Genomic DNA, 25,596 nt, shown 5'->3' with positions numbered 1-25,596 from the left:
AAAAAAAAGTATATAAGGCAAAACAGTACTATTCTGTACTAGATAACTACAAAGAGCTGAAGCTCAGAAGCAATCCTCAGAGTTTATCTAATACTCCAAATTGCTCAAAAGCTATTTGTTGGTAAAATCATTAGTGTGTTTGTAAAATTGTGACATAATTCATAGAGCTGGAATACCTTGTGAGACTCCTTACAATTCTAGCAGAAAGCATCAATATCTATAAAAAGCAGGAGATAAGGAAAAGGGCTGCATTCATTTTAGCACTTGGTTCCACTTTGTTATTGCTCTGTTTAGAGCTACTTTTTATCCTCTGAAGTTTCATCCTAAATAGAGTGAAAGTAACATTTACCTGCAGCTACAATGTATTCTGGACTGAGAAATGAAAAGGTTTTCTAGTGAGAAAAATCAGAGGACGTGAATGTTTCAGCTTACCATGGTAGTTCCACAGAGGTTTCATTGCACCATTTTGGAATGGAGTTAAGGTGGACTTGATGCAGGAGTCCAAAGCAAGCAAGTGGTATCGGTCTCAGCAGTCTTTAATTACTGTGATACAGTCCCATCGTGAGGTTACACTGGAACTGTTCCAGTATTTCAAGCAGCTCAAGAGACACAAACTGAAGACTGCAAGTTAGAGTTCCCAAATGTCTTTCAATTGTATACTGATTTTCCAGCCTCTTAAATGAACAACTCCAGAGGACTGTGGAAGACTTACAGCACCGATTGTCTCTCAAAAAGGACGAACTTCAGTCAGCTCAAGAAGAAATTGTAAAGCTAGAGGAGAAAATAGGTGATCACTAGTTATTTTTACCTTTGGTTTCCTATTTTGAAGTCAAGAGTACTTACTGTTATATTTATAGATAGGTTAAACGAGAAGAGCACTTCACAGGATGAGGCAGTCAATGTGCTTAGAAGTACTATTACTGTTTTGGACAAAGAAAAGGACAATCTTCAAGAAACTGTAGATGCAAAAACAGAAAGAATTGCGTGCTTAGATGACAACTTAGCTAACAAGGTATGTGCAGCGAAAGTACTACTCTACACTCTTTATCTTGGGATTTTTAAAGATGTTGAGTTTCAGGGAGACATTTTGTCTTGAAGACAAAGCCTGGGTAGAGTTCCAGGCACCACATGAGCTCCATGTTTAGACCTAGGCAATACAAAGTAATTTGCCAACTCAATGAAGTTTTAATTATTATTGTTAATGTGTTCCCTAAACACTTCAAGAAAAGAAAAATATTTTTCCCTCTTTGCACTTTGAGATATATATTGAGATCCCATCTGTTTTTGATGACAAGACAAACCTTTCTCAATAAAGAAAAAAAACCTGGAAATTTGAATGTGCAAAGATGTAATTACTTATTGATGAGTGTTAAAATAAAGGTTTAAATATAAAGCTTTTTAACTTGAGCTATCCTGGAATGTGACAATAATACCTAGTACAATTTTTGCTTTTATTTTCACAGGAAAAGACGATTACTCACTTACGGCTAACTCTCTCTGAGCTGGAGTCATCAACAGAGTAAGGAAAAACTTTCTTCAGACAGTTTCTTCAGTGATTTTGTTTTCTCCAATAAATGTCTTCAGTGGTCTTAAAGTGAAAGTAGATGGCAATTTTAATTACTTTGGTGAAAAGGATTTAATTCTGTTTAAGACAAGTAAAGGAGCATATGCTATAGAGTAAAATGTATTTAACTTTGGAAGAGACTCCCCCTGCAATTAAATTGCAGGGTGCTAGCTTACTGTTAAGACAGCAATTACAAATTAGCAATTGTTTGTCTATTCTTATTTTTCCAAATTGATAAAATTTCTTAATTCTCAATTAAGAACTGGTTTTTTAGTACTCTAAATACTCCATTAGGTATTATTAGATTTATGTAGTTAAAACTCAAGAGCTGATCTCTAATTTTTGTTCATTCTTCATGCTTAAGCTACGAGTGTAGTCTTCAATAAAATATAGTTATTTAGTTTTTAGCTCTTTCATCTGATCTTATCACCTTGCCTCTTTTTAAGCATCATTTTGATTATTTGTACATCTTAGTGCTACACCCTTAGCTTTTGTTTATGTTTAGCTTATACTTACTTGTCAGTCTTTGGAGAGCAAGAATTGTACCATTTAAAAAGAAAAGAAGGAAACGACAACAAAGAAAACCTTTTGCATATATGAAGTCCATGTTTGATAATTTTCAATGGTACACACGGTACAGTGTGAGCAGGGGCATCTTAAGTAAGATTTTCAGAAATCTCTCACTCAATAGCCAGCTAAAGGACCTGCTGAGCAGCAGAGACCGTGAGATATCTAGCTTACGTCGCAAGCTTGATGCATCCCACACAGAGATTGCAGAAACAGGAAGAGTAAAGGAAATAGCTCTGAAAGAAAATAGGCGACTACAAGACGACCTAGCTACAATGACCAGAGAAAACCAGGTATGAAGGTAGTACATATTACTGAAGTATTAAATTAATTATTGCTTGCTTGTTGTACACTACAACTGCTGCATCTTGAGTTTTGATTTAGTATAATTAATTATTGCCATTTCTTGAATGCTGTTATATTAACAGTTACTGGGCAGAAATTGTAAAAGCAATTAATCCAGGAATTTGTAAATGTATAGTCAATGCAATGGGAGATAAATAAAAAAGCCTCCCACTTAATCAATCTTCTCCAGATTAAAAAAGAAATCTAAATAAAATAAATTGAGGACATAATTGCTTTTCTCATAATAAAATTTTGCTACTTGGTTATATCACTTCATAGTCGCTAGTTATTGCTTTTTAAAAAAAAGGAAAAGTATTATTATCAGATTATAAATAGGGAGAAAAAAAAAGATTGTTAGTTTGTCAAAATACATTCTATTGCATAGTGATTTTTTAATTTTATCCATCAGATTTCATGAAGTATTGGATGTATTTGGTGAATTATGCCACATTTTGAAATCAGGGTACTTTGGAATGTAGATATTAATGTTTATTTTCTAAGAACATTGGTAATGGTGGCTGTAAAGAAGCATTGGCCGATGCTTAATGTCCAGTTCTGGCAAGGTCAGTTTCCATTTGCTTGTGTTGCTCTACAGGAGTTCTGCTTCCACTGATTCACTGAGAAAGGTTAATTTTGGGGCAGAAAATACTAGAGAGTTTAAAGGTTACAAGTTAGATTAAAGAAAACTTATTTTATGATATGACAGTCTTGAATAGCCTGAATTTGTTTCCTGATTTCAAGAATGGATAAGGATGCACAGTTGATAGAAATAGTAGAGGTTCCCTTTCCATTGTGTCACAATAGGGTGGAGTTTTTAGATGGTGAATTCAAAGGTGCCTGGAGAAACGTTCGTATTGGATTGTCTTTGCTTTGGTAAGGTAGGTGTCTTGGTGAGGTAGTATCTTAGAATTTGGCTGTATATTGCAGCTTTTTTTGTGAACGTATTTCTTATGTGAGTGTGTATGTTGGATTTTTATTTAATTATTTTGGTGGAGATTCCATTCAGGTACTTTGTTTGACTGCTTGCAGAGTTTTATCTTCAATATTTTTATCTGTATACGTAGTTTTATGTTATTTAATTTTTCCTTAATAATTTATCTTTCCTCTAGTAGTTCAGAGTCATAACTGCTTGCTAGCAGCTTGCCAGTCAGTAGCTTTAGGCTAAAAAAGTAGGTGGAAAGTAGTTTATGATTGCCTAGTGGGCTCAGAATGTTAGTTCGTGTGTATTTGTGGTCAAGATTCCAGCAGAGAGGCATAGAATCCCTCCAGCTGCTGACAACTGAATACCTTTCCTTGTAAGGTGCATCCTACTTGTGCATAAGTTAAATTTCTATCTGTTATAAAATCAAAGTTGAAATAAAATCTTTAATGTCTTGAGGAATTACTTGTTTCCTTAGGGTATCATCATATATTTTGTTGAAAGATGAACTACTTCAAGTTGATGGTGTAGGTTAAATAAAAACTCTAAAATAGAAGTAGTTGAGAGGTTTGGTGTTTGACTGTCATCATCATTGTGGCATCTTCATCTTGAGATGTCCCCCAGGGTTCAGAAGTTAAAGCAACTACTGTTGTGTAAGGCTCGTTCTTTCAAAGAACACAAACAGCATATGTAGTGTATGTCTATATGCACGCTTCCCAGTCATCATCGCTCCTTCTGTTCTTACTTGGAATTTTCTGAGTTTGGGATTCATAGCGGGAAGAGCCTGAAACATGAGCTGTCTTGTTAATCCCTCATTTAAAGTGCTGAAGAATAATAAGTAGGTTTTGTGCACCAGCTGGTTACTGCTCACGCTTCCAGTTCCAAGTGCATGAGGCGGATGTCACCATGCAATAGAATGTGCATGTGAACAATTTCTAAAAAAAAAATACGCAGTGTTCTTAGGGTAAGTAACATTGTTTTATCAGGTTAAACATTAGAAAAGCTAGTTAGTATGCAAATTTGCTTTACAGAGCTTGCCTAAAGTTTGTTGCAACTCTTTACTGCCCATTCAGTTTGTATAACAATACAGCCATTGCTGCTCATCATAAGATTCAAAGCCTTTGTACAATTTTAATGCTGAAATACAAATGGATTGTTTGAAATCACTGTAAATTTATATAATAAATGTTAACTTATCTGTCAAATCGTGTGTTTCCATTCAATCAACTACTGAGTCTGAAGATAAAATGTACATTATAGAAAGATGTTGTAAGTGATGTAGTACTCTGAATCATTTCTGTAAATCCTGCTACAATATACAGATATATGGGTGTATTATTGAAATTAGAAATGCCTCTACAGGTATGTAATAAGATGAAGTGTTAAATATCAAACTTCAGTGACTAAAGCTTTCCCAGGGAGCTGTGGAAGGCTACCACAAGCAGCCTGAATTCAGCATATTGTAAGTAAGGCACACAGTAGGCTGCCATTAATATTAAGATACCGTGAAAAGAAACATATTTGATAGGATAGAATGTAGTTGCCTTTTTAGCTCTCGTAGCTTGAGGACACAGAGGTGAACCTCAGAGAGGGCCAGTGTTAGCAGCATCTAACTGATGTTGATGTTCCAGCATCTCAAATAAATTCCATGGAGCATTTTTTATGTTTAAATACGGCCTTAATAATACATTTAGTTAATTTACCTTGCAATTTGACATTGAAGTAATGTTCCATTGTTATAAAGTTGGTTTTTGTAGTGATTTGGCACACAAAGCCTTCCTTTATTAGGAATGGTGAATTCCCAGCTCTCAAATATATATATATCAAGTTTTCCAAACAGCAATAGGCTGTGTCGCCTGGGAAGCTGTAGATTTTATGAATTGATACGATATTCATTGTTTCACATTGTTCTGTGATTATTCTTGCCTGGAAAGCATTTTGATGTAGCTGAAGTAATAGGGGATATTTTTGAACCTTACAAATCCCAAAGGATTTTGACTAAACTACTCAAAAGTGTAGGAATAAAATCTAGGGCGTATGTAATTACTTCGATTGTCTGATACAGTAATATATATATAGTGATTAATTTCCTTTAATGCACTATTTTGCCTTATTGTAATCATTTTAGGCTGTCAGTTCTGAGCTTGAAGATGCAATACGTGAAAAAGAAGAAATGAAAACTAGAGTTCATAATTATATAACAGAAGTTTCCAGATTTGAGAGTCTGATAGCTTCAAAGGTAAAGATACGACCTGTAGGCACCCACTGCTGGTTTTGATAAAGTTGTTAGGTTTAGAATATAATACAATCTTGTTAGGATAGTATAAACAAGAAATGTGGAATTTTGTGTCCTGTTCTCTCCCTACCTACTACCCCTCCTTTTTCTTCTTTTTTTTCCCTTTCCCACTTTATCTGCAATATTTTTAAGCTAGTAGTGCATTCATATAAAAGTTTATTAGATCTGAAGCTTTGATTAAATTCTGGTGCATCAGAATTTCATTGATGTTTCAGTTCCCTGTGATGCTGGTGAATGACAAACAAATATTTGAATGTTTTACTTTCTGAGTTTTGTGAGTTTTAGCAAGGCAACAAGTAAAATATCTGTTACTATATTATGATATAGACAACAAACAAGCATGAATTATAGTTTTTAATATTAAATTTTAGAGAGAAATTTTAGGTGTAGTTCTTCTGTAAGACATCAAAAAAATAGCATACTGGAATGTTTTCTCTATGACTGATAAGATTTCAATCTTTTTGCTGTCCTGACAAAACAGTGCTCTTGCTAAATGTATTTTATTCTGATACTTTGATTCAGAAGTGTGAAGTGTGTGAACTAAATCATTAAAATAAGTAGACTACTTTTCTTGATTCTATATGAATCAATACTGAGTAAGTAGTCAAGACAACATGAAATTTATGTGACATTGACTATAAAAGAATGAGTTTCGATCTGACTTCGATTCATGTAGGCTAAATGAATGTATGTAAATTCAAACACAATTTATAAGCGTAAACTGAAGCACAGAGGAGAAATAAGGCCAGTAGCTTTGAACCTTCAATTTAAAACTCTTGTGGCTTAGTTGACAAGAATATTTATAACTATATGTCGTTATGTCTGAAGCTACAAACATGGTTGCATCTTTGGTGAATGGGAATCCAATCATTCAAGTCAGGTACCAAGAAGCTGTAGACTTTAATTCACCAATTATGAAAGGTTAGTTTCAGGGATATGTCACAAGATGTGAATGTTGTCTGCGGAGACAAGAATTTACTTTTCTGCACAGTCTTCAGTTGCTTAATCATGAGTTTCTGCATCCTAATGCCCCTACTTCTCTTTGTACCTTCCAAGTTGTGCCAGAAATATGGAAGAATTTCACAAACAATTTCACAAACAAAGCTTTCCTCACTGGATGAATCTGATTCATACTAGCAGTATGCTCATCCTGCTGTGCACTGAATGAACAGCAGTATAAAGGAATGGAGCTAAATAAAGAAGAAAAATTAATCGCTGTCTTATCATGTACGTTTGCAGTTGGTCAAAATTAAAATTCACGACCAGCAGTTATTCTGTCACTGCATATCTTGTAAGCACTAAAATTTGCACTTTTGTGATTTCATTGTAGGCTGCTTATGCCGAAATGGATTATCAGTCTTTCAAGCTCTGCTGTATTATATGCATTAATAGGGAAAAGTGCCAAAAATGGACTTCTGATGGAATTTATTGGATAAACTACTAGGATGAGTACATCTCTGTAATGTGACCTCTGACAGCACAGAAGTTCAAAAGAATCCCTAATTTGTCAATACTTCTAGTTAATAAAACTCAATGCCATCAGTATTTATTTGTCATTTGATCTTGCAAAAGAGATGGAGAATGTTTCTACTTTCTGATGAAATATATATAGGTAGTATTTCATAGGTGTGAAAAAGGGCCAAGCACCCTGACGGTATTTTGATGATGCAGAGTGTTTTACTGTTTCACCTAGGAAAAAGAAAACCAAGAATTGTTAGAGAAGTTCCGAATGCTCCATACACAAGCTGAAGACTGGGAAATCAAGGCTCATCAAGCTGAGGGGGAAAGCAGCTCAATACGACTTGAACTCCTCTCTGTGGATACGGATCGGAGACATCTTCGAGAGAGAGTAGAACTTCTGGAAAAAGAGATTCAAGAGGTAATAACCTGAACAGTGTAATTCTATCAAGAAAGTGAGATGTCAGTGTTGTTTTTTTTTTTTTTAATTATTGAACATAAATTAGTTCCTATATATGACTGCTTCAGCTATGGACAGTGAGTTTTTGAAACAGTAACTGATTGTGGCTAGAGAGATTTTTCCTTCTATAGTTTCTTCTTCTCTCTTCCCTAGTTTCCCAAAATTAGAATCTCAGCATGTGTTTTAAGATCTCTTCTGTTCAGTGGTCATTATTATTATGTTATTGTCTCTGTAATAAACTTTTATTTAGTTGCTTCAAAATATTTCCATCTATTTTTGTGAGCATTTTCTGAGCTTAGTTCTTACATTTCTTTGAAGCTTTGGATGAAGTAGTTGAAGCGTTGGTGGCTAGGTTAAATGCACAAATCTAATTGTGTTAATAAGTAGCGGTCCAAATCCAGAATCGGGATTACATCATACAGTAACCTAAACCAATAGTTTTAAAATAATGAGGTTTATGTTCCAGAAACAATAACTTCATGGAGATCAAGAAAATTTTGTAGTATATAATAGTCCTGGACTGACCATATTTTGTTTCGTGCTTTTAATTAGCCAAAAGCAGAGTAAGAGACTTAATAACATAAGATGACTAAAGAAATCAATTGCGTTTTGAAGTTTGAAACTTTTAATTATGTTCTGAAGCTGCATTCCTCCTTCCACTCCTGTATAGTACCTGTATAATTCTTCGAGATGGTGCTTTAAAAATGCAGAGATGGTTTATCAGTTGTTCTTAGCTGTGATTTAGGAATAGAAAAGAAGAATAGTTTAATGTTAATTTTTTAGGAAAAGTTAATTTTTGAAGGCTGAAGGAAGTATTAAATAAAAATCTGTTAATCATCAGATAACTGTTCATATTCAACACTGAAAAGATATCTATATTTGTTTTTGTTTAGCATATGATTGCACATCAAGCTTATGAATCTCAGATCTCCTCTATTACAAAAAATATGTCTAAATTGGAAGAGGACATTAAACGTGAACATCAGGATAAGTCTTCTGTATTGGCTGACCTGACTTCTGTCAGAGAACTCTGCGTTAAACTTGAAGCTAGCAAAGACCTTTTATCTCGACAGCTTGCGTCTAAAAGCATGGATTATGAAAGGGTAAGCAGCAAAAGCAAATTTAATTTTTTATAATAAAACATCTTTTGCTTTTAATTTTTTTCTTTTTAATGGTTTTTGAAGAAAAATAATACATTACTACAGAGAGCAAAATATGTTAATTTAAACAAATTGTTTTGCATTTGTGTAGATGTGTGTGCATTGTCTTGCAAATTTTGCAGTATGCAGATCTCTGTTTTTATGTACAGAAGGCAAGAGTTTCATTCATTACAAAATGTGACAGTAATAGTTTTTGTTAACTGCAAAGGCAAATGATATTTATGTGTTATATCGTAATATTCCAATTTACAACTTTTCTACAAGTTGAATAGTGTACTTGTTATTTGTATATTAAAGACTTTCCTGATTAATTTTTTCAATTAAACTGAAATTTTAGATGCAGCTGAGAAGCATTAAGTATTTTGAAAAGTTTAAACCCTTCTAAATGCCCACAACATTTGAACTCATTTCTTTACAGCTGGTTATTACACAAATCTGTGTTTTTACTTAATGATTATACTGGCCTTTCTCCTACTAGATTACTCAAGACCTTGAAAACAGTAGGTCTCATCCCCACAGAAATACTTTATATTTGTAAAATTGATGACTAAAACAAATAATTCTACAATTTCAGCAATAATTTGGAAACGAATTGAGCCAACCTAGTCAAATAAAATCAAGTATAGTATGTTCTGTTTTTGTACCTGTGCAAATGCCTATGCTATCCAAATGCCCACACACTCAATAATCCAGTTTCTGGTAAAACTTTTTGACAGATATTTGAAAATTTCTTAATTAAGTATAGTTTTAAATAATTTTCTGCTTTAATGTGTTTTTTGAGCTCAGTTTTCTTTTCACTTTTATGAAACTTCCAATCAGTCTGTTTTTTACAGCTCTTCAGGAAAGAGAACTATGTGTGTTTGTAAACCAGTGTATTAATTAAAAATAAAATTTGTGCCCTAGGTTCTAGGTGAATTAGAAGATAGTAAATCAGAAGCAGAGTTGCTGAAAAAGCAGTTATCCAGTGAGAGACTTACAATTCAGAATCTTGACACATTGCTGGCTACCAGTAGAGATAAAGAATTTCAGAACCATTTAACGTCTCATGAAAAAGATTCAGAAATTCAGTTACTGAAAGACAAGCTAACACTCGCTGAGGGGAAACTGTAAGTCTTAAGTTATATGTGTTATGTGGGTTACAAAGAAACTTTTTTATTCTGGTGCTCACAGTCAAATTCTTGATGTTCAGTGTGTCTGAGTGGATTTTTGCAGATAGACCTTTCAGCCAATTGTGGCATTGTTTAGTGAAAATTTCTCTTTGGATCTTTCATATCACTTTAATTTAGAAATCTGGTGGACTTTAGCCTAATACTAGCAGTGAATTCAAATGAGAGCTCTACAATAAACCTTATCTAAGAGGAAGGTACACCTTGCTGGGTTTGTTTTCTCAGTCCTGAGAGTAAGTACCAATTTCTTTCACTGTTCCCAGTGTTTACCCCAAAACGTTTGCTTTACTTTCTCTGCTGGTCATCATTCTTTCTCACATCAGACTCTTTTCGTGTCAAAGTCAGGTAGGTTATACATTTCCTCAAATTTACTTGTCTGATATAACTCTCCCATCTTTTCAGTGCAATCACTAAAATCCTTTCCTCCGAGATCAAGGGAAGTGATCCTTCCCCTCTACTCAGCACTAGTGAGGCTCCATCTGGAGCTCTGTGTCCAGTTCTGGGCTCCCCAGTACAAGAGTGACATGGACTTAATGGATTGAGCCCAATGAAGGGCCACGAAGACGATTAAGGGACTGGAGCATCTCTCCTATGAGGAAAAGGCTGAGAGAGCTCAGACTGTTTATCTTGGAGAAGAGAAGGCTCTGGGGAGGATCTTATCAATGTACGTAAATAACTGAACAGGAAGGAAGAAAGAGCCAGCGTCTATTCTGTGGTGCCCAGTGACAGGGAAAATGGGCAATGAGCATCAGTGGAAACACAAGAGATTCCTTCTAAACAAGCTCTTTTTAACTATGCCGGTGTCACGGTTTTATGGTTTTCATTGTTGATATTCCGCATCATAACATCATGTAGAGCACTGGGAGTTAAGAGCTAATGCTCCAGTTCCATGGATTGAGTACTGACACTGACTGCACAGAGAGGTTGTGGAGTCTTTCTCTTTGGAGATAGTCAGAAGCCTCCTGGACGTGGTTATGGGCAACCTGCTGCAGGTGTCCCTGCTTTAGCAAGAGAGTTGAAGAGATGACCTCCAGAGGCTGCTTCCAACGTTAACTGCTCTGTGTTTCTGTGATGTATTGTTCCTTTTAAACATAAGAGGAACTGAAACCAATACCTACGCTGAATGTGGACAATGCTTTTGTTATAACTCTTTACATAAAATTTCAGTAAACTAAGTTTTGAAGTTTTCATTTTAGGTCTCATCATGACATAATGACGCCATTTATTCTCCTGGGGATACATTAGCCAGCGATTGTATTCGAAACTTTGCATTGAATAGCAAGATGGTGAGATAGCAGCTGAATGTAGATGAAGATGAAGCCTGAAGTCAAACTAAATTTCAGAAGAGAATAAAAGTAGAACTAATACACCCAGTTAATAAACACTGCAGTAGGGTGAGAAGGGAAACATACGGAAAGTAAAAGGACAGATAATGCTTCCCTATAAGAAGTAGAATATAGTGTACCTGAACTGTCAAAAGCTATCTGTGATGGCACAAATGTGCAAGAAAATCACTTTGGATTGATTTGTGTAAAGGCTTACTACCCACAATTGATGCCATACCTCAAATAACAGTGATCTTAGTAAAGGTATAGGTGATGACACTATTGATCACCTCTGTGCATCTCATTGCTTCATGTTTTAGATTTGCTGAATTTTGTTTACTTGAGAAAAAAAGAATTTTAATGGCATACAAAGAACATAAACTAATGGAATGTCCTGACTTGTGAAATAAAACATGAAAATTACAGAACAGGGAAAGAATGAGGTTTTCGTTTAATGTAAATTTAGCTTCTTGCATGCAAACATTATAAAACTTTGTTTAAATCACTTCATAGTATTTCTTTCAAAAGATTTCTTCTGAATGCATTTTAAGGTTCCTTCTTTATTGGAAATGTCAATACTCTGTTTATATCAGAGGTTCTTCGTCTTGCCAGGCAAATGTTCAGATATAAGAACTAGTTGCATATAATTCTATTTTCTACTATTCAGTTTGTAGTACTTGGAGTCTAAAGGACAGAAGCTTTAAACGCTCACAACTGTGATCAAAGTATGTGAGTGTTACACTTGTGTCTTGTGAAAAATGCACTGGATTTGTCAGCTGGAACTAAAATTTTGCGAAAGTTGTCTGTCAATATTTTTGAACATTATTAACATTTTTGGCACTATTGTGCCTGTGCTTCCACTCTGTTTATAAAATGGTACTGATACAACTTCTTACTTCAGAAGGATTCTCAAAATTAGGTATAGCTTTGAAGCTCTTCAGTGCCATAATATTGAACTCTGTGAAGAGCGAGTAGTATTACTCAAAGTGCTATTTTCATAATAATGGAGTAAATGAGTTATTGAGACTGCAGTCATCATGTACTAAATAAACAATATATTCAGTAGCTAAACTACTTGATGCTAGCTATAGATATCCACTGTGGAAAGGCCAGATGCCATGTGAAAAATATTGGATCACCATGTAATTTATTATATGATGATTGCTGTGGATAGGGGTTCCAAATTTCTGCTGTTCTTAATCTTTCTTAATTTTTGAATGACTTACCTCATCATCTTAATTTTGTTTTAATGTCATTTACATGTACTAACCTCAGAATTCACAGAATTCTTTGCGTTCTTTCTTTATCATACAATAATGATTTTGGGGCTCTCAGTTCTTACCTTCATCCTGGAAATATATATGCCACTTTATGAAGGACTTTAAATAACGTATCATCAAAGCCGATCCTTGTGCTTTCTGCAACTGTTTGCAACATGCTAGATCAAAATTACTGTAGCAATTTTATTGATGAATATGGAAGACAGGAAAAAATGTTATGTGTTTCTGGGGGCTTGCATCTCTTGGGTATTTTGCATCTCCCTGGAGTCAGAGACCGGTGGGTGCCCAGACATGAATGGGCATGATACTGATACTGAGCTAGGAATGGAACTTGTTTTCTCAGGATTTAAGTTCAGTGCTTGCACAGTGAGCTAGTACATCTTTCCTTCTCCACAACCGACTTCTGAGCACTCAGCTTCATACTGGCTTTGACGACATGATGGAATAATATAGCTGTTTAGATGACTCCTTTTATACTTAAGGAACCATTTTTTTTCTAGTTCTGTAATGCAATTCAGAGTGTTTTGTGACCAAGCATTGAATTGTCCAAACTGGTGATTTGCTGAGAAACATTTTTAATTATGTTGCTTAAGATTTTCAGGGCTGCTTTTCTTTTTGATTCTTGTAGTTGAAACAGTTGGCCCCAAACTCAGGAACGTACTTGGCAAACCGTCAGGTGTTGCTGGTCTGAGCTTGCATTAATACCAGTTTTATTTAGATGTTGTTCAGTTATGTGCTTTTCTGGACTGATACACTTTTTACTAGAGCCATACCTGTTATACTTGTACTTTTTGTGAATGGCTACTATTTTTTTCTTCTTTACTGTACACAGAAAAATGATTTAAGGTTGCAACAAAAGACAGTAAATCAATAAAATAATAATATAATTATTTTATCTGCTTTTATAGAACATGCCTCTGCTTACCTTTGCCTGAAAAAAAATATGGTGTGTTGTAATGAAGATGTAATGAGAGACTTACCAGTTACTCACATCTTTCTCACCTTAGGTTCTTCAACAAACATGCAGTTGAATTGGCTTGGCTCTCCCTGCTTCTAATATGTCTCTTTGATTTGGCCTGTGTGAAACAGGATGTTGAGTTATCTATTTTTGTTTTGTTGACTTGCTCTAATTCCTTTGAGCTCCTAGCTATCAGTGTTCAAAGAAAATTTTGTTGCTTCTGATGTTTTTTTTTTTTTAGAAGCAGTCATAATAGAGAGGTTTCCATACTTCGAAGTAAAGTTGCACAGCTGCAGACTGACTATGATGTTTTAAAAAGACAGCTAACAACTGAAAGATTTGAACGGTAAGAGGCTGTTTTTCCTTACTGAGGTGGTTCTCTTTCTCATTTTTAAAACTGTTGCTTTTTTTTTAACATGGAAACTTATGGAAAACTGTGTTCCTGTTGTCATGCATAATCTGATTTTCTCATAATCTGATCGAAAACTAATAACTTGAAAGCTGCTTAATTAAAAAAGAAAAAAAGTATGTGATTTCTGATTTCCTTCCTAAATTTTGTGAATTTACTATTGCATTAAAAAAAATCCATTATCATAAATGTGAGAAGAAAATTGAGAGACATTACAAGAAAATAAGTTTGCACAATTGCAAACTATTGTGAAAATCACCAAAATAAAAAATTAAACATATTTTTTTCTCCGATGGTAGTCCTGCGGTAGTGAAGTATTTTGTAACTGAAATTGCTGTCTGTTGGTAGAGAGCGTGCAATTCAGGAAATGCGTCGACATGGGCTCTCTACATCATCGTTACGTGCTTCACCTCCTCTCAGTTCTACGTTAAGGTCTCCCTCACATTCTCCAGATCGTGCAGTTGCAAGGGCAGCTGATCAAGCAGCAGCTGAAAAGTAAGTGATTTGATTTTTTCACTTTGTTTCCATCTAAGTTAAATGTAAATGGTTTCTAAATAATACTTTTTTAATTATACGAAGTTCCTCAACGCTTTAGGTGGTGCTTAGTTCTTCTTTTGTTGTCTTCTGCTATAAAATGTTGATTGGAAACAATAGATGCAAAGTGCTCTCCAAAGGCCATATAATGGATTTCCATTCCTGTTTTTGTTAATGGTCTTGCATCAGCTGACAGCTCCCAAATATATATTGCCTGCTTGTTACTGTCATTAATTATGGCCAAATATATATTGCCAATTTATTACTGTTAATATTTATCTCTAAATGATGAATGATTCATATTAAGAGAAGTACAGTGAAATTCAAGAGACACTGCATAGGAAGACGTCTGACAAGAACGTATTTGATCCCAACATGTTAGATAAAATAGTATCTAAAAGTGCATAAAAATTATTACTATATTTTGCATTATTAGTGCTTAAAGGCTATGAATATCTAAGAGCATGGTCATCAAAAAAAGAGGTCTTAATCAGTTTGTTCATTTTCACTGTCATTTTTATTCTTCTAGAGAGTATTGTTTTAGATGATGTCTGTTACATGTTACAAGCCTCATTGCTGACTTCGTGTCCTGTCTTTCCCATACGGTGTAATACATTGCAGTGAAGAATGGAAAGACAGGGAGAGAGAAGCAGTGATTGTTTGGGGAAACAGCGTATTAATTGATACCAGCTTATGAATGTAACTATCTAACTGCTAACTCCAAGAGGCAGAATTCCAAGCTGATAAGAGTTTAAACTATGTATGTTAGTAAATACGTATGTCCTGTCCTTAGGCATAAAACGTAGGTCATAGGCCATAGTCCTTAGGATAAAACGTAGGTTCCCTGAGAACTGAGGTCAGTGTGGCCTGATCCACATTGCCAGCAGTTTTTCTTCTACAAGTTTTTTGACAATGAAAATAGGAAACAAAAATAAAATATTAATGAGGAGGACAAAACAGCAGTTATGTCATTTTCTTTTCTTTTGCTTTACTGGTGAGCCATTAGGCAAACCCTGTTACATATCAAATCAACATTTTGCCCAGTAGTCAGTGGATCATTTTTGTATCATTTTTAAGATAATGATAGGTAATATATTTCTAAGAACGAATATGATTTGTAGAGTATTGTCCTTATTCTTTCTTGCTTTATAGTTGAATGCAATGTAGGCCTTGAAGAATACCACGTAGTGAAATACTTTATCCTGCTGCTTATCCTACTTAGTTTTTACAATGAGAACTCATTATCGTATCCTATCAGCAAATATCCCAATTTCACGAAGTATGCGTTTAGAAAGAAAGTATTTTTTAATTCATACGCAAACTAATTTACTGTCTTGCCTTATAAATGTATTTGTAGATTATTACATTAGAATAATCTGTGCACGTCTATCATCATCTTTCAGTCTTTGTACTTATTCCTTCCTGGAAACTTAACACAGTAAAGTGTACTCTGTAATTACATTGTTCTGTAACTGTATTTCTGTGATCTGATTTAATCCTCTCAAGAATTTTTCTTCCCCCTCAGCTCACATCTAGTTTGTTAAGCACTTGAGCAATAAGTCAATGAAGTGAATAGAGAGTTTTAGATAGTATGCTAACGGTTGATATTTAGGAATAACAGAAGAGATCGCGAGGAGGCTAATTATTATTACTACTTTTTATCCTAATTTTCATTTGTGAAATATATTTTGAAATTTCTTCTCTCTCCCCTAGAAACGTGAGCTTCAAGGAGTAACCAGTACTTGAGCAATCAAACATAACGTTACTGGGTTATAAGGACATATTACTGAAAATTACGATGGATGTCTTGTATTCTACCTCTGTTTTCTTCAAATCAGTGATTAGTTTTGAAATCTCTGAAAACCTGTGAAGTGATCAACTCTGCAAGATTCTACCCTCCTGGCTGCCTGAGATGACTAGATTTTTGTGGGTTGTTTTGATGGGGGTGGTATCAAGGCTGGCTAGGTTTTGTGACTTTTGCAAACATAATGTAATTATATGAAAGAAATGCGTATATGATAATCTCTTGTTTTCTACTATTATTTTATTTCTAGTTACTTCTCTTATGTGGTTACAGAAGTTTGTTCATTTTACTGTGAGCTAACAGGAGAATAACATACATGATTGCGTTAAAAGTGCTGAGCCAGCGTATGTTTTATACTGATGATATCCTGTGTGTTTGGATTTTTAACAAATGTTTTCTCAATACTTTAAATATTGTGAAGAATGTATATATATTTTGTGAATGTATTTTGCTTACTAAACTTTTTCTTAATAAAAAATATCAGTTATTCTGTATTGTTTTTTCACGTAACTACTCATCTCCTTTTGTTTAATGTTTATGTAAAATTGCATCTTTAAATATTATCCCAATATTAAATAAAAAGTGAAAACTGGTATTTTAAAAGATGTATCGAAATATATTTATTACTGTAAAACTAATAAAAGTATATTCAAATTTCTGAATCATATCGAGAGATTAAAACATTTTTTTTTTTAAAGAGCATAACATCTGGAATCCTTCACACAGCTCAAGCTGTCAGAGAGGTGGGGCAGATCTTTGTTATATATAAATATCTAGTGTATTTAGCAGAAGAGCTACAAATTTAGACTATGAAGTATGCTATCAGAATCCTACGATACTCTCTTAACGTCCGTCTATGCAGGAAATTGTATATCAAATCATTGCTCTACTCCAGAATGTACGGCAGTTCGGGCTGAACGGTGTGTGCTCCCAGGTACCATGCAGAGGACTGGAAGTGTGGAACTGACGGTTGTGCATCTTTCCATTGACCAACAGGTGGGGCTATGGTTGCCTAATGTTTTGAATAATAATTAAAAAAAACCACAATTACCAGCTAATATTGAAAGCATCCCTTGGGTGTAAGTAAACAACAAATTAAATAACAAGGAAATTTTGCTTTGAGAATTTGTCTATTTTGCACTAAGACTGTTACTGCTGTAAATTATATAGAATATTGTGTTAACTGGAAATACTGTCTCATATAATTGTAGATAAATGCTAATTGCAAGCTATATAGATATATTTTATTTTTACATATTGTATTTTGTCAGTTGTGTTATTTAATGTGTCTGAGTATGTATTATATCTTACTAATTAAAAACAACTTAGAACACGTTCAGAAGTACCTGAAAGTACTTGTATCAGATTAGGCTTCTGAGCCATTGGAAGGAATTGTTTATTTTAAAATGTGTGCATCCATACCTTTTTCTTTTGACGTCCCTCCTTTGCCAGTTACAGAAATGGGGGAGGTTGTTGTCTCTTAGGTATGGTTCATCACCGTTTGTAAATAAGTCAATAGTTTTTTAACGCTAATTCATTTTCTGTTCTTGGTGCTTTCAGTAGTGCTTTCTAAGCATCTTATTTTGCACATAAAGCCTATAAATTGGAAACTAAATTAAAAAGATAAATGTTCCATCTTATTGACAAATATTTATTCCTACATAAAATTTATATGTTGTCTTTACTATTAAAACCATAACACATTAATAATCCTTCGTACATGACTGTCAACTGTGAAAATTAGTGGATGACGGAGCACAACAGGTATAAGAAAGCTTGTATCATTTTGGTGACTGAAGTTTATGTGGCTTTCTAAAACAAAAACAGTACTGATTCAGACATCATTTTACCTTCTGCTACTATTATTTTGTATACATTTTTGTAAGCAACTGCAGTAAAAGTAAGAATTATACAACTTTGCATTAAAATCAAATATTTTATTTTTGAAAGTACAAAACAAGCCAAAATTTGTATAAGATTTAAATCAGTGGACTGTCATATATGAAAGAAATTGAATGTAAGTCAGGGATATGATCAACTCCACTGGGTTCCGTTCAAAGAAGTGGCTGTGCTGTTCTCAACTGTTGAAAGACCAAAAGACCATGGAATCCTCATGACCTGTTTTAATCATCATCTGGGGTGAGTAGAAAGCAGAGAAGGGCAGACATTAAATCTTACTTAAGTTGTTTTCTGTTGTTTTCTACAGCTGGGAATGAAGGGAAAATATTAGAAAAATAGTAAAGGTGAGACACTAATTATTGGGGCTGCTTTTTCTACAAAACAAGGGAAGTGTATTGTCAGAAGTGGAGAGAATAAAAGGATGTTTTTTATGATTTTATTAAAACTTGAAGTGCTTGATTTAAACTTATTGTGGTTTTTGGGAGCTTCTTAATTTTTTGTGTCCTACAGTATTGTAGCAGAGGTGCTGAGTCATGGCCTGAACCAGTGATTGAGCACCTGTAGGAAGGCAGGGCCAACCCAGAGGAGCTCAGGTGCATGCAATGCAGCTGAGTGACTAGAAGGGGTGGAGCCAGGATCCACTCCTTCCCAGACCTCATTTAAGGGTTGGCAGTGGAGGTGAGGGCATCTCACTGGAGATCCCTGTCTAGCTGAGGCCTTCCAAAGGTAAGAAGTTTTTTTTTCCTTTGTTTCTGCATCAACAGCTGCTGCGTTTGGATTTGTTCTCATTTGCTGTAGCTGAGACTTTGCCACACTGTTATTTTTGCTGTTCTTTCCATCACATTATAGAGATACGAGTATGTCCCTAAAATTTAATTTAACATAACATTAAAAAGAAATTATAGAGTACATTTGGAAACTGCATTTCTTTTATTTTTTTGTTATCCTGAATTGGAAAACACAGATTTCTCTGTGATGCTAATTAAAAAGGGCTAAGATTAGGGTTTCCATCTTCTCATGTAAAATGCTTCGTGCAAAAATGGTGCATGTGTGGGAAGACTAATGCCATTTCTTAAATGTATCTGTATGACCCCAGCTGGAGTGCTGGGATCAGGCCTGGGCTCCCAGTCCATCTGTACCAGGCCTGTGGCCTGCTCAGTAATAGAGACTAAAGCGCAACAGAGTCTTGACTTACCCTACGTCACTAAGTGCTGCAGCGTGATGTCTTCTGCAAGGCTCTCAGTACCACAAGAGAACTTGGTGCTACCATCAAAGGGCTTCTAAAACAATGGAGCAGTTGGAATATCTCTCACATAAGGAGAGGCTGACTGAGCTGGGAGTGTCCAGCCTGGGGAAGAAAATGCTTTGGAGGAATTGTGTCTATGAATACCAACTGGGTGGTGAGACAGACTCGCTGATATCCACGGAAAGGGCAAAAATCAGTGGGCACAGATGGAAATAGAGGGAACTCCATTTCAATCTAATGACACGTTTTTTGTTGTATCTTTTCTTTCTTCTTCTGTGAGAGTGGTCAAACAGTGAAACAGGCTTTTGGGAGAGGTTGTGGAATTTCCCTGTCCGTGGAGATTTTCAAAACCTGCCAGGCTGCAGTCCTGGACAACTTGTAGCCAGCCTTCCTTTGTCCAGTCCAGCCCTCTCCTCAGTCTCTCCTAGAGACCTCCAGCTGCAGCCAATTTGGTGACTGATATTTTCCTGACACAGTGTGATTAGTTCACTCTGTCTGTCTGTTGCTGGGAGGAGTGGCTGACACATCAGAGGGCTGTGCTGCCACTCAGTAAGACCAGGAAGGCTGGAAAGTTGGGTGAGAGGAACCTTATGAAGTTTAACAAGAGACAGTGTGAAGTCTGACACCTGAGGAGGAATAACTGCATGCATCAGTTACAGGTTAGGGGCCAACCAGCTGGAGAGGAGCTCTGCACAGAAGGACCTGGGTGTCCTGGTGAGCAACAGGTTGGCCATGAGCCAGCAGTGTGCCTGTGCGGCCAAGAAGGCCAATGGGATCCTGAGGTGTGCTAAAAAGAGCATGGCCAGAAGGTAGAGAGAGGTGATCCTCTACCTCTACTCTGCTCTTGTGGGGGCCACATCTAGAGTACTGTGCCCAGTTCTTGGCTACCCAGTTCAAAGATGAGCAGGGGCCTGGAGCATCTCTGACCTGGGGCTGTTCAGCCTGGAGGAGATTGAGAGGGGATCTATCAATGCTTACAAATGTCTAAAGGGTGGATGTAAAGTGGATGGGACCAGGCTCTTTTCAGTGGTGCCCAGTGACAGGACAAGGGGCAATGGGAACAAACTGGAGCACAAAGTTAGAGGGGAGTTTTGGTATCAATCACATTATATTTCCCTCTCCTCCTGGTGCATGGGACTAGCTGAGCATAGTCTGAGCAGAGCTGTTCTGCCACAGGTTTGTCAGTGGTGCCTCCATCATTTCAAGGTGATGGGGCAGGAATTAGACTGTTTGTTTATATTAACTACAACGGCATGATGGCAAGGAGGGAGGGTGGGGAATCAGTGTGAATGCCAGTGGCTCTTTCTACTTAATATCAATACTGTTGTGTATTCTCTTAATACAACCAGAAATGAGTGGCAGTGTGGCTGTTGCCGTTTGTAAACAAAGCTCTGAAGGAAGTTTTGCATTGAGCCTTTAATTATGTTGACATCCGATTGTTTTCTTTGATGTGTGGGTTACTGGACTAAAGCTGCACGTGCAGTCCATCCGTACCCATGTTCTTTGCATAAACAGAACTTAACGAGCGTAGACTTCCCCCTACCCCGGCTGCTCCTTGCTTTTCTGTGGTGTGTTAGTGCCATCTGGTGGACGCCTGACTTTGCGGCGCGCTATGGTTGCGAGAAGAGTCAGGTTATTCCATGGAAACTTGGTACCTCCAATAAATTCAGAGTGAAACAATTATTTAGAAAGCCGTGTTCTTCTGCAACCATTTCTTTGCTAGCGAGGTTTACATCTGCAGTCGCTTTGCAGAAAGTGCGTTCTTCAGAAAAAATAAGTAAATCTCAGTTCAGCTTATAGCTTCTCCTCCAAGAAAGCACAAATGTTGACTTTATCAACAAAGATCTCATAACTGAGCAAATTGACAGATCTGAAGGCTGAATTTACCTCTGTTCTAGTGACTCCTGCTGAACTTTTGTATCTATCCCACCCGAATCTACTGTCTGAAATGTTTAAGTGCTGCAAGAGCAGCAAAGCAAAACAACAAAAAAAAAACAATCCCTCAAAGGAGTGCTGCAACATTCAGCTCTGATAATTGAGATGGTTTGCAGCCATGTATTTTGGATACAAATATATATGTGTAATTGCTAATGTAGAGATAGCACTCGATATACTTATCAGCCCTCCAAATAATGAATCTGATACAGAGGCTTCATGCCGCATATGCTATGACTGTAGTTACAAAGGGAATGAAAAGTGTATGGATGACTCTCTTGAGGTGCGCAACTCCAGATTATTGCAGATGAAAAAGTGACTTCCCCATCCTCCCCCACCCTGCCCCCCAATAACACTTCTGACTCTGGAATTTGCTGATCTGCAGATTGTTAAGGAGTGAGCAGAGGTAAATCCATGTCTAAAACTATATTCTTCCTTTAAATTATCCCAGTATTGGACGCAGAAGAGTGTGCGTGATGGCTCTTTGGTCCAACCCAGCATGGGGGTTAGTTTTCTGTAAGATCCTGTTCTCTTCAGCAGCAGCAGAAGGGGCAGTTCTGGCTGGGCCAGAAAGTTAAGGAGCAGGCTGGCTCTGAAGCAGCATGTCCATCCCCTGGCTCCATACAGGGCCACACAAACCCTATGTCTGAGTGCGGTGTCCAAACACACCCTGAACTCCAGCAGCTTGCAGCTGTGCCTGCTGCCGTGGTGAGCCTGTTCTATGCCCACCACCCTCTGGTGGGTGCTGAACCTTTCCCTGACCAACCCCCCACCCCCAGGCACAGCTCCATGCTGTTCCCTCTGGTCCTGTTACTGTAACCAGAGCGCAGAGATCAGTGCTGCACCTCTACTCCCTGGCGGAGCTGTGTGCTGCCACGAGGCCTCCCCTCAGCATCCAGTTTTGCCGTGTGCTTCCTTGGGAAGCTTGGGACACCAGTGGTAGTAAATGCTTGCTGTAGATGGCTGAACTGCGGGAGTGGGGCCCTGACGGAGGCCGTGCAAGTACTGGGTGTAAGGATGCAGAAGAGGGAAGGCTGTTTCCCGCACTGCTGTCTTGGGGCTGACAGCTGAATTCTTCGTGTTACTTTTTTGCAGTTCCCCCCACTTCTTGGTAAATGAGATCAGGCAATGGTTTGCATATCGCGCCAGGCAAGCTCTGTACTCAGACTTGGGTCTCACTACGGGACGCGAACAAATCAGCATCCAGAGCCTGGGCGCAGCTCGGGCAGCACCGCGGTGCCTGTACCAGCGGGCTCCGGCCTCACCCATTCTCCCTTTTCCGCCACGCAAGGTGCCTCCCCGCCCGCGGCCGCACTGCCCTGGGGCGTCTCCCGGGTCTGGGCGGTGCGGAGCAGCCTGGCGGCGCTCCTCCCGCCGCCGCCCCTCGCAGGGCGGGCCGGGCCGTGCAGGTAGGGGCGCTGCCTCTCGGCCTTGACGCCGGCTCGCGCCCTGCGGCCGGGCTGCCGCTGCCGTGGGCGGGCGCGTGAGCGCGTGCGGCGTTGCATCGCGCTGGGAGGCGGCACGTGGCGCCGCGCCCCGTAACGCGCAGGGAGCAGCGGCGGTGTCCGCGGCGGGGGCACGGCGGGGCGAGCCGGCGCGTCGGTAAGTAGCCGCCCGCGGCCGTGACCGCCTTTGTGCGACCGACGGAAGCGAGCGGGGGGTTTCGGGCGGCTCTGCCGGGGAGTTCCGTGGCTCTCGCATCCCTCCCGGCCGCCCTTTGTTAGCGTCTCCCGGCGCGTCCGCGTGCTTTGGGCTCCGCTGGAAAGCAGAACCCGTCAGGAGGATGGCTCGGTCTCAGCCGGCGCCTCTCAGAGCGGCACCGCTTTGTCTGAGCGCCGTGAGCCGTTTGTCACGGCACTGCCATCGCGTTCCGGCGGGCGACGAAAGCCGGCCGCTCGTCGGGTGTGAGCGACGCGGCGTGCGGGCTGCGGGCTGCTCCCGCCCCTCCCCGGGAGCCCCTTCCCCAGGTGAGCCGGGGTGCGGCTGTCGGGCATGGGAAACCGTCCTCTTCCCGCTGGGAAACGTGTGTTTTAGAGAGAGCAATACGAGCCGCTCGTCTTTCCTTCCGCACGTCATTCACGGCTTTCCCGGTGAACGAGGCGTTAACGGCGGTAAATGACAAATCCGCATCTCCGGTTGCGGTCCGGTTGTGGTTATGCCGCTGCTCTGTGGTTTCGGGGTAAAGCCGCCCCGCTAGAAGCGCGCAGCGCCGGCGGTGGGCAGCGACCTGGAAACCACAGCCGTGCGCCTGAAAAATTCATGTTCCGACAATGGTGGCACGGAAAGCGATCCGCTGCTGCGGGGACGGGGGGGCACGGACGCCCGCGGCCCGGCCAGGCGTCGCTGAAAGCCGCTGCGCACCCGAACGTTGCGTGCTGTCCCTAAACAGCGTGCAGCCGTTGTGCAGGGAGAGCTCTTTCCCTAGAAACAGAGCCGTTTGCGCTGCCCAATGGCAGCCGTGTGTGGCAGGTGCTCTGTTTTAGCAGATTGAAGACAATACATTGGGGTCGGAACTGATTGTTTAATTTGATACGGAGTAACACAGGCAGAAGAAATTCCTACCACCAAAATAATTCCAAGCGCGCTTTGCATCGATGGTTGGCTCTGTATCAGAACGTGGATCAGTGCGCACGGACGTTATCGTGAGGGTCTGTAACAAAGCCACTGATATGTTTTAACACAGCAGTAATCGCCAGTTCTGCACGTAACCTGCTTTATGCAGTTTGAATCCAGGTCAGGAACTCATCGTATTCATAAAACCAGCTCTTCCTTGGCTGGTATTGGTCCAGAGGTTTGGAGGTTGTGTTTGGGTTGGGTAGTTCATTCCAACAATGATCCTGAGCAGAACACTGTGAGTTTATTGAAACTTTACATGAAAGTGATTGGTACGATTATTTATGCCACAGTTTCTGGATAATTATGAGCATTACCCAGAAATCTTTATTAATAAATATGGCATGTTGCAAAGAGATTGCTGCCAGTTGCCATTGGGTTTTCTCCAGTAGGAAAACGTATCTCAAGGCATCCCCTCCTCAAAATAAGGAGCCTTTTCAAATACCCGCTTGGACAATCCTGCATTTTAGAGAGCACTGATTCACGCTTGTGAGCAACAACAGTTTTTCTTATTGCATATGCTAAATAATGTCATTGATAAGAGCGCAGTGATGGCAGACACGCTTGATCCAAACAGGGAATGTCTTGTGATGTTCTGTGATAAGACATCACCTTTCTCATATTTTATTTCTTAAAGTTTGTTTCTTACAGGTGATCTTGATTTGTTGTCATGTGAGGTTATGCAGGTGGCAGTGGGGCTGAGCTGATAATCCATTTGGATTATCAAATCCATTACACAAATATTTTTTTTATTTTAGCATCCACTCGCTGCCAACTTAAACAGAACAGGTTTAATTTCAAAAGGGACTGATACTTTGGCAGTAAGATGTTATTTTAATTGCAGATACTACAAATTTTTAGTTTCCCAGTTCTGATTACAGCAATGAGAATTCTGAAGTTCTTAGGGTTTTCTCCTGCTTTGCCACACAGCCATTCTGAATACTGCTTTGCCAGGTATCTCAGTCACTGAAAATTGATATATCCTTGTGAGCAATGGAGCTCAGCCTTATTTCAGTATACATTGATTGCAGATGTCAGGAAAGGTCTTGTAAAATATGAAATACCTGACATAATAAGCATTGGGTGAATTGTGATGATCAGTTCATGAACATGAATGTATTTTGTTGTTGTTTTACATGGAATTTTTACATAGACAGCATCTGTCTAAATGTCTGCAACATGACTTTTCCTTACAAGCCAGGACAAGAAATGTTTTCAGATTCTGAATGATTTATATATGAAAATAGCTGACACTGGTTGTCAGGAGGAATTTTATTTTCCTCACACAAAATCAGTGTACAGCCTTTGTTCTGTAAAGGCCCAAATAAGAGAATTATAGCAAATACAGACAAGCCTACTACTGGCATTTAGAAAAGTACGGTCAGTTCCTTTGGCATCAACAGCCTCGGGGCAGTGCGGTTGTATGGAACTGCCTTTGGTGCGGTGTAGATGTGGAGCTGTTCTGACCGCATATATGCTTTCATTGATCCTATGTGTTTGAGTAGGATTTAATAAAGTGGTCTGAAATGCATGTTGGAATAGAATTCATTGGTTTCACATAATGTGATAGAATGCCACATAACGTTGCAGCATGAACTGTAATCACATTAGTACTACCGCTGGACAGGCCAAGTTCTGTTTTTTATCTGTTCGGTCAG

The 25,596-nt window shown here is 38.4% G+C and overlaps 2 protein-coding genes across 6 annotated transcripts in view; both read left to right on the top strand.

The window, feature by feature from the left end:
- Positions 1-16,912, top strand: part of CEP135 (centrosomal protein 135) — a 33,238-nt gene extending 16,326 nt beyond the window's left edge. For 2 of the 3 annotated variants that reach the window (XM_021394402.1, XM_021394401.1), the window contains 11 exons: positions 672-787; positions 858-1,012; positions 1,464-1,519; positions 2,256-2,424; positions 5,524-5,634; positions 7,385-7,570; positions 8,503-8,712; positions 9,673-9,875; positions 13,740-13,844; positions 14,256-14,402; positions 16,155-16,912. In XM_021394402.1, the coding sequence (XP_021250077.1) occupies positions 672-787; positions 858-1,012; positions 1,464-1,519; positions 2,256-2,424; positions 5,524-5,634; positions 7,385-7,570; positions 8,503-8,712; positions 9,673-9,875; positions 13,740-13,844; positions 14,256-14,402; positions 16,155-16,176 (1,480 nt within the window). In that variant the 3' untranslated portion in view covers positions 16,177-16,912. Of the gene's footprint in view, positions 1-671; positions 788-857; positions 1,013-1,463; positions 1,520-2,255; positions 2,425-5,523; positions 5,635-7,384; positions 7,571-8,502; positions 8,713-9,672; positions 9,876-10,337; positions 13,431-13,739; positions 13,845-14,255; positions 14,403-16,154 lie in introns of those variants that run through there. The other variant, XM_021394404.1, reaches the window with a different exon arrangement.
- Positions 22,806-25,596, top strand: part of KIAA1211 (KIAA1211 ortholog) — a 114,147-nt gene continuing 111,356 nt past the window's right edge. For 2 of the 3 annotated variants that reach the window (XM_021396084.1, XM_021396080.1), the window contains exon 1: positions 22,806-22,927. The gene's annotated coding sequence lies outside the window, so the exon portion shown is untranslated. Of the gene's footprint in view, positions 22,928-23,178; positions 23,293-25,596 lie in introns of those variants that run through there. The other variant, XM_021396082.1, reaches the window with a different exon arrangement.

The sequence above is a fragment of the Numida meleagris genome, chromosome 4 (genome assembly GCF_002078875.1).
Source record: "Numida meleagris isolate 19003 breed g44 Domestic line chromosome 4, NumMel1.0, whole genome shotgun sequence".
Classification (NCBI taxonomy): Eukaryota; Metazoa; Chordata; class Aves; order Galliformes; family Numididae; genus Numida; species Numida meleagris.
Note: the sequence above shows the minus strand (reverse complement) of the source record. Positions and strands in the feature narration are given on the sequence as shown.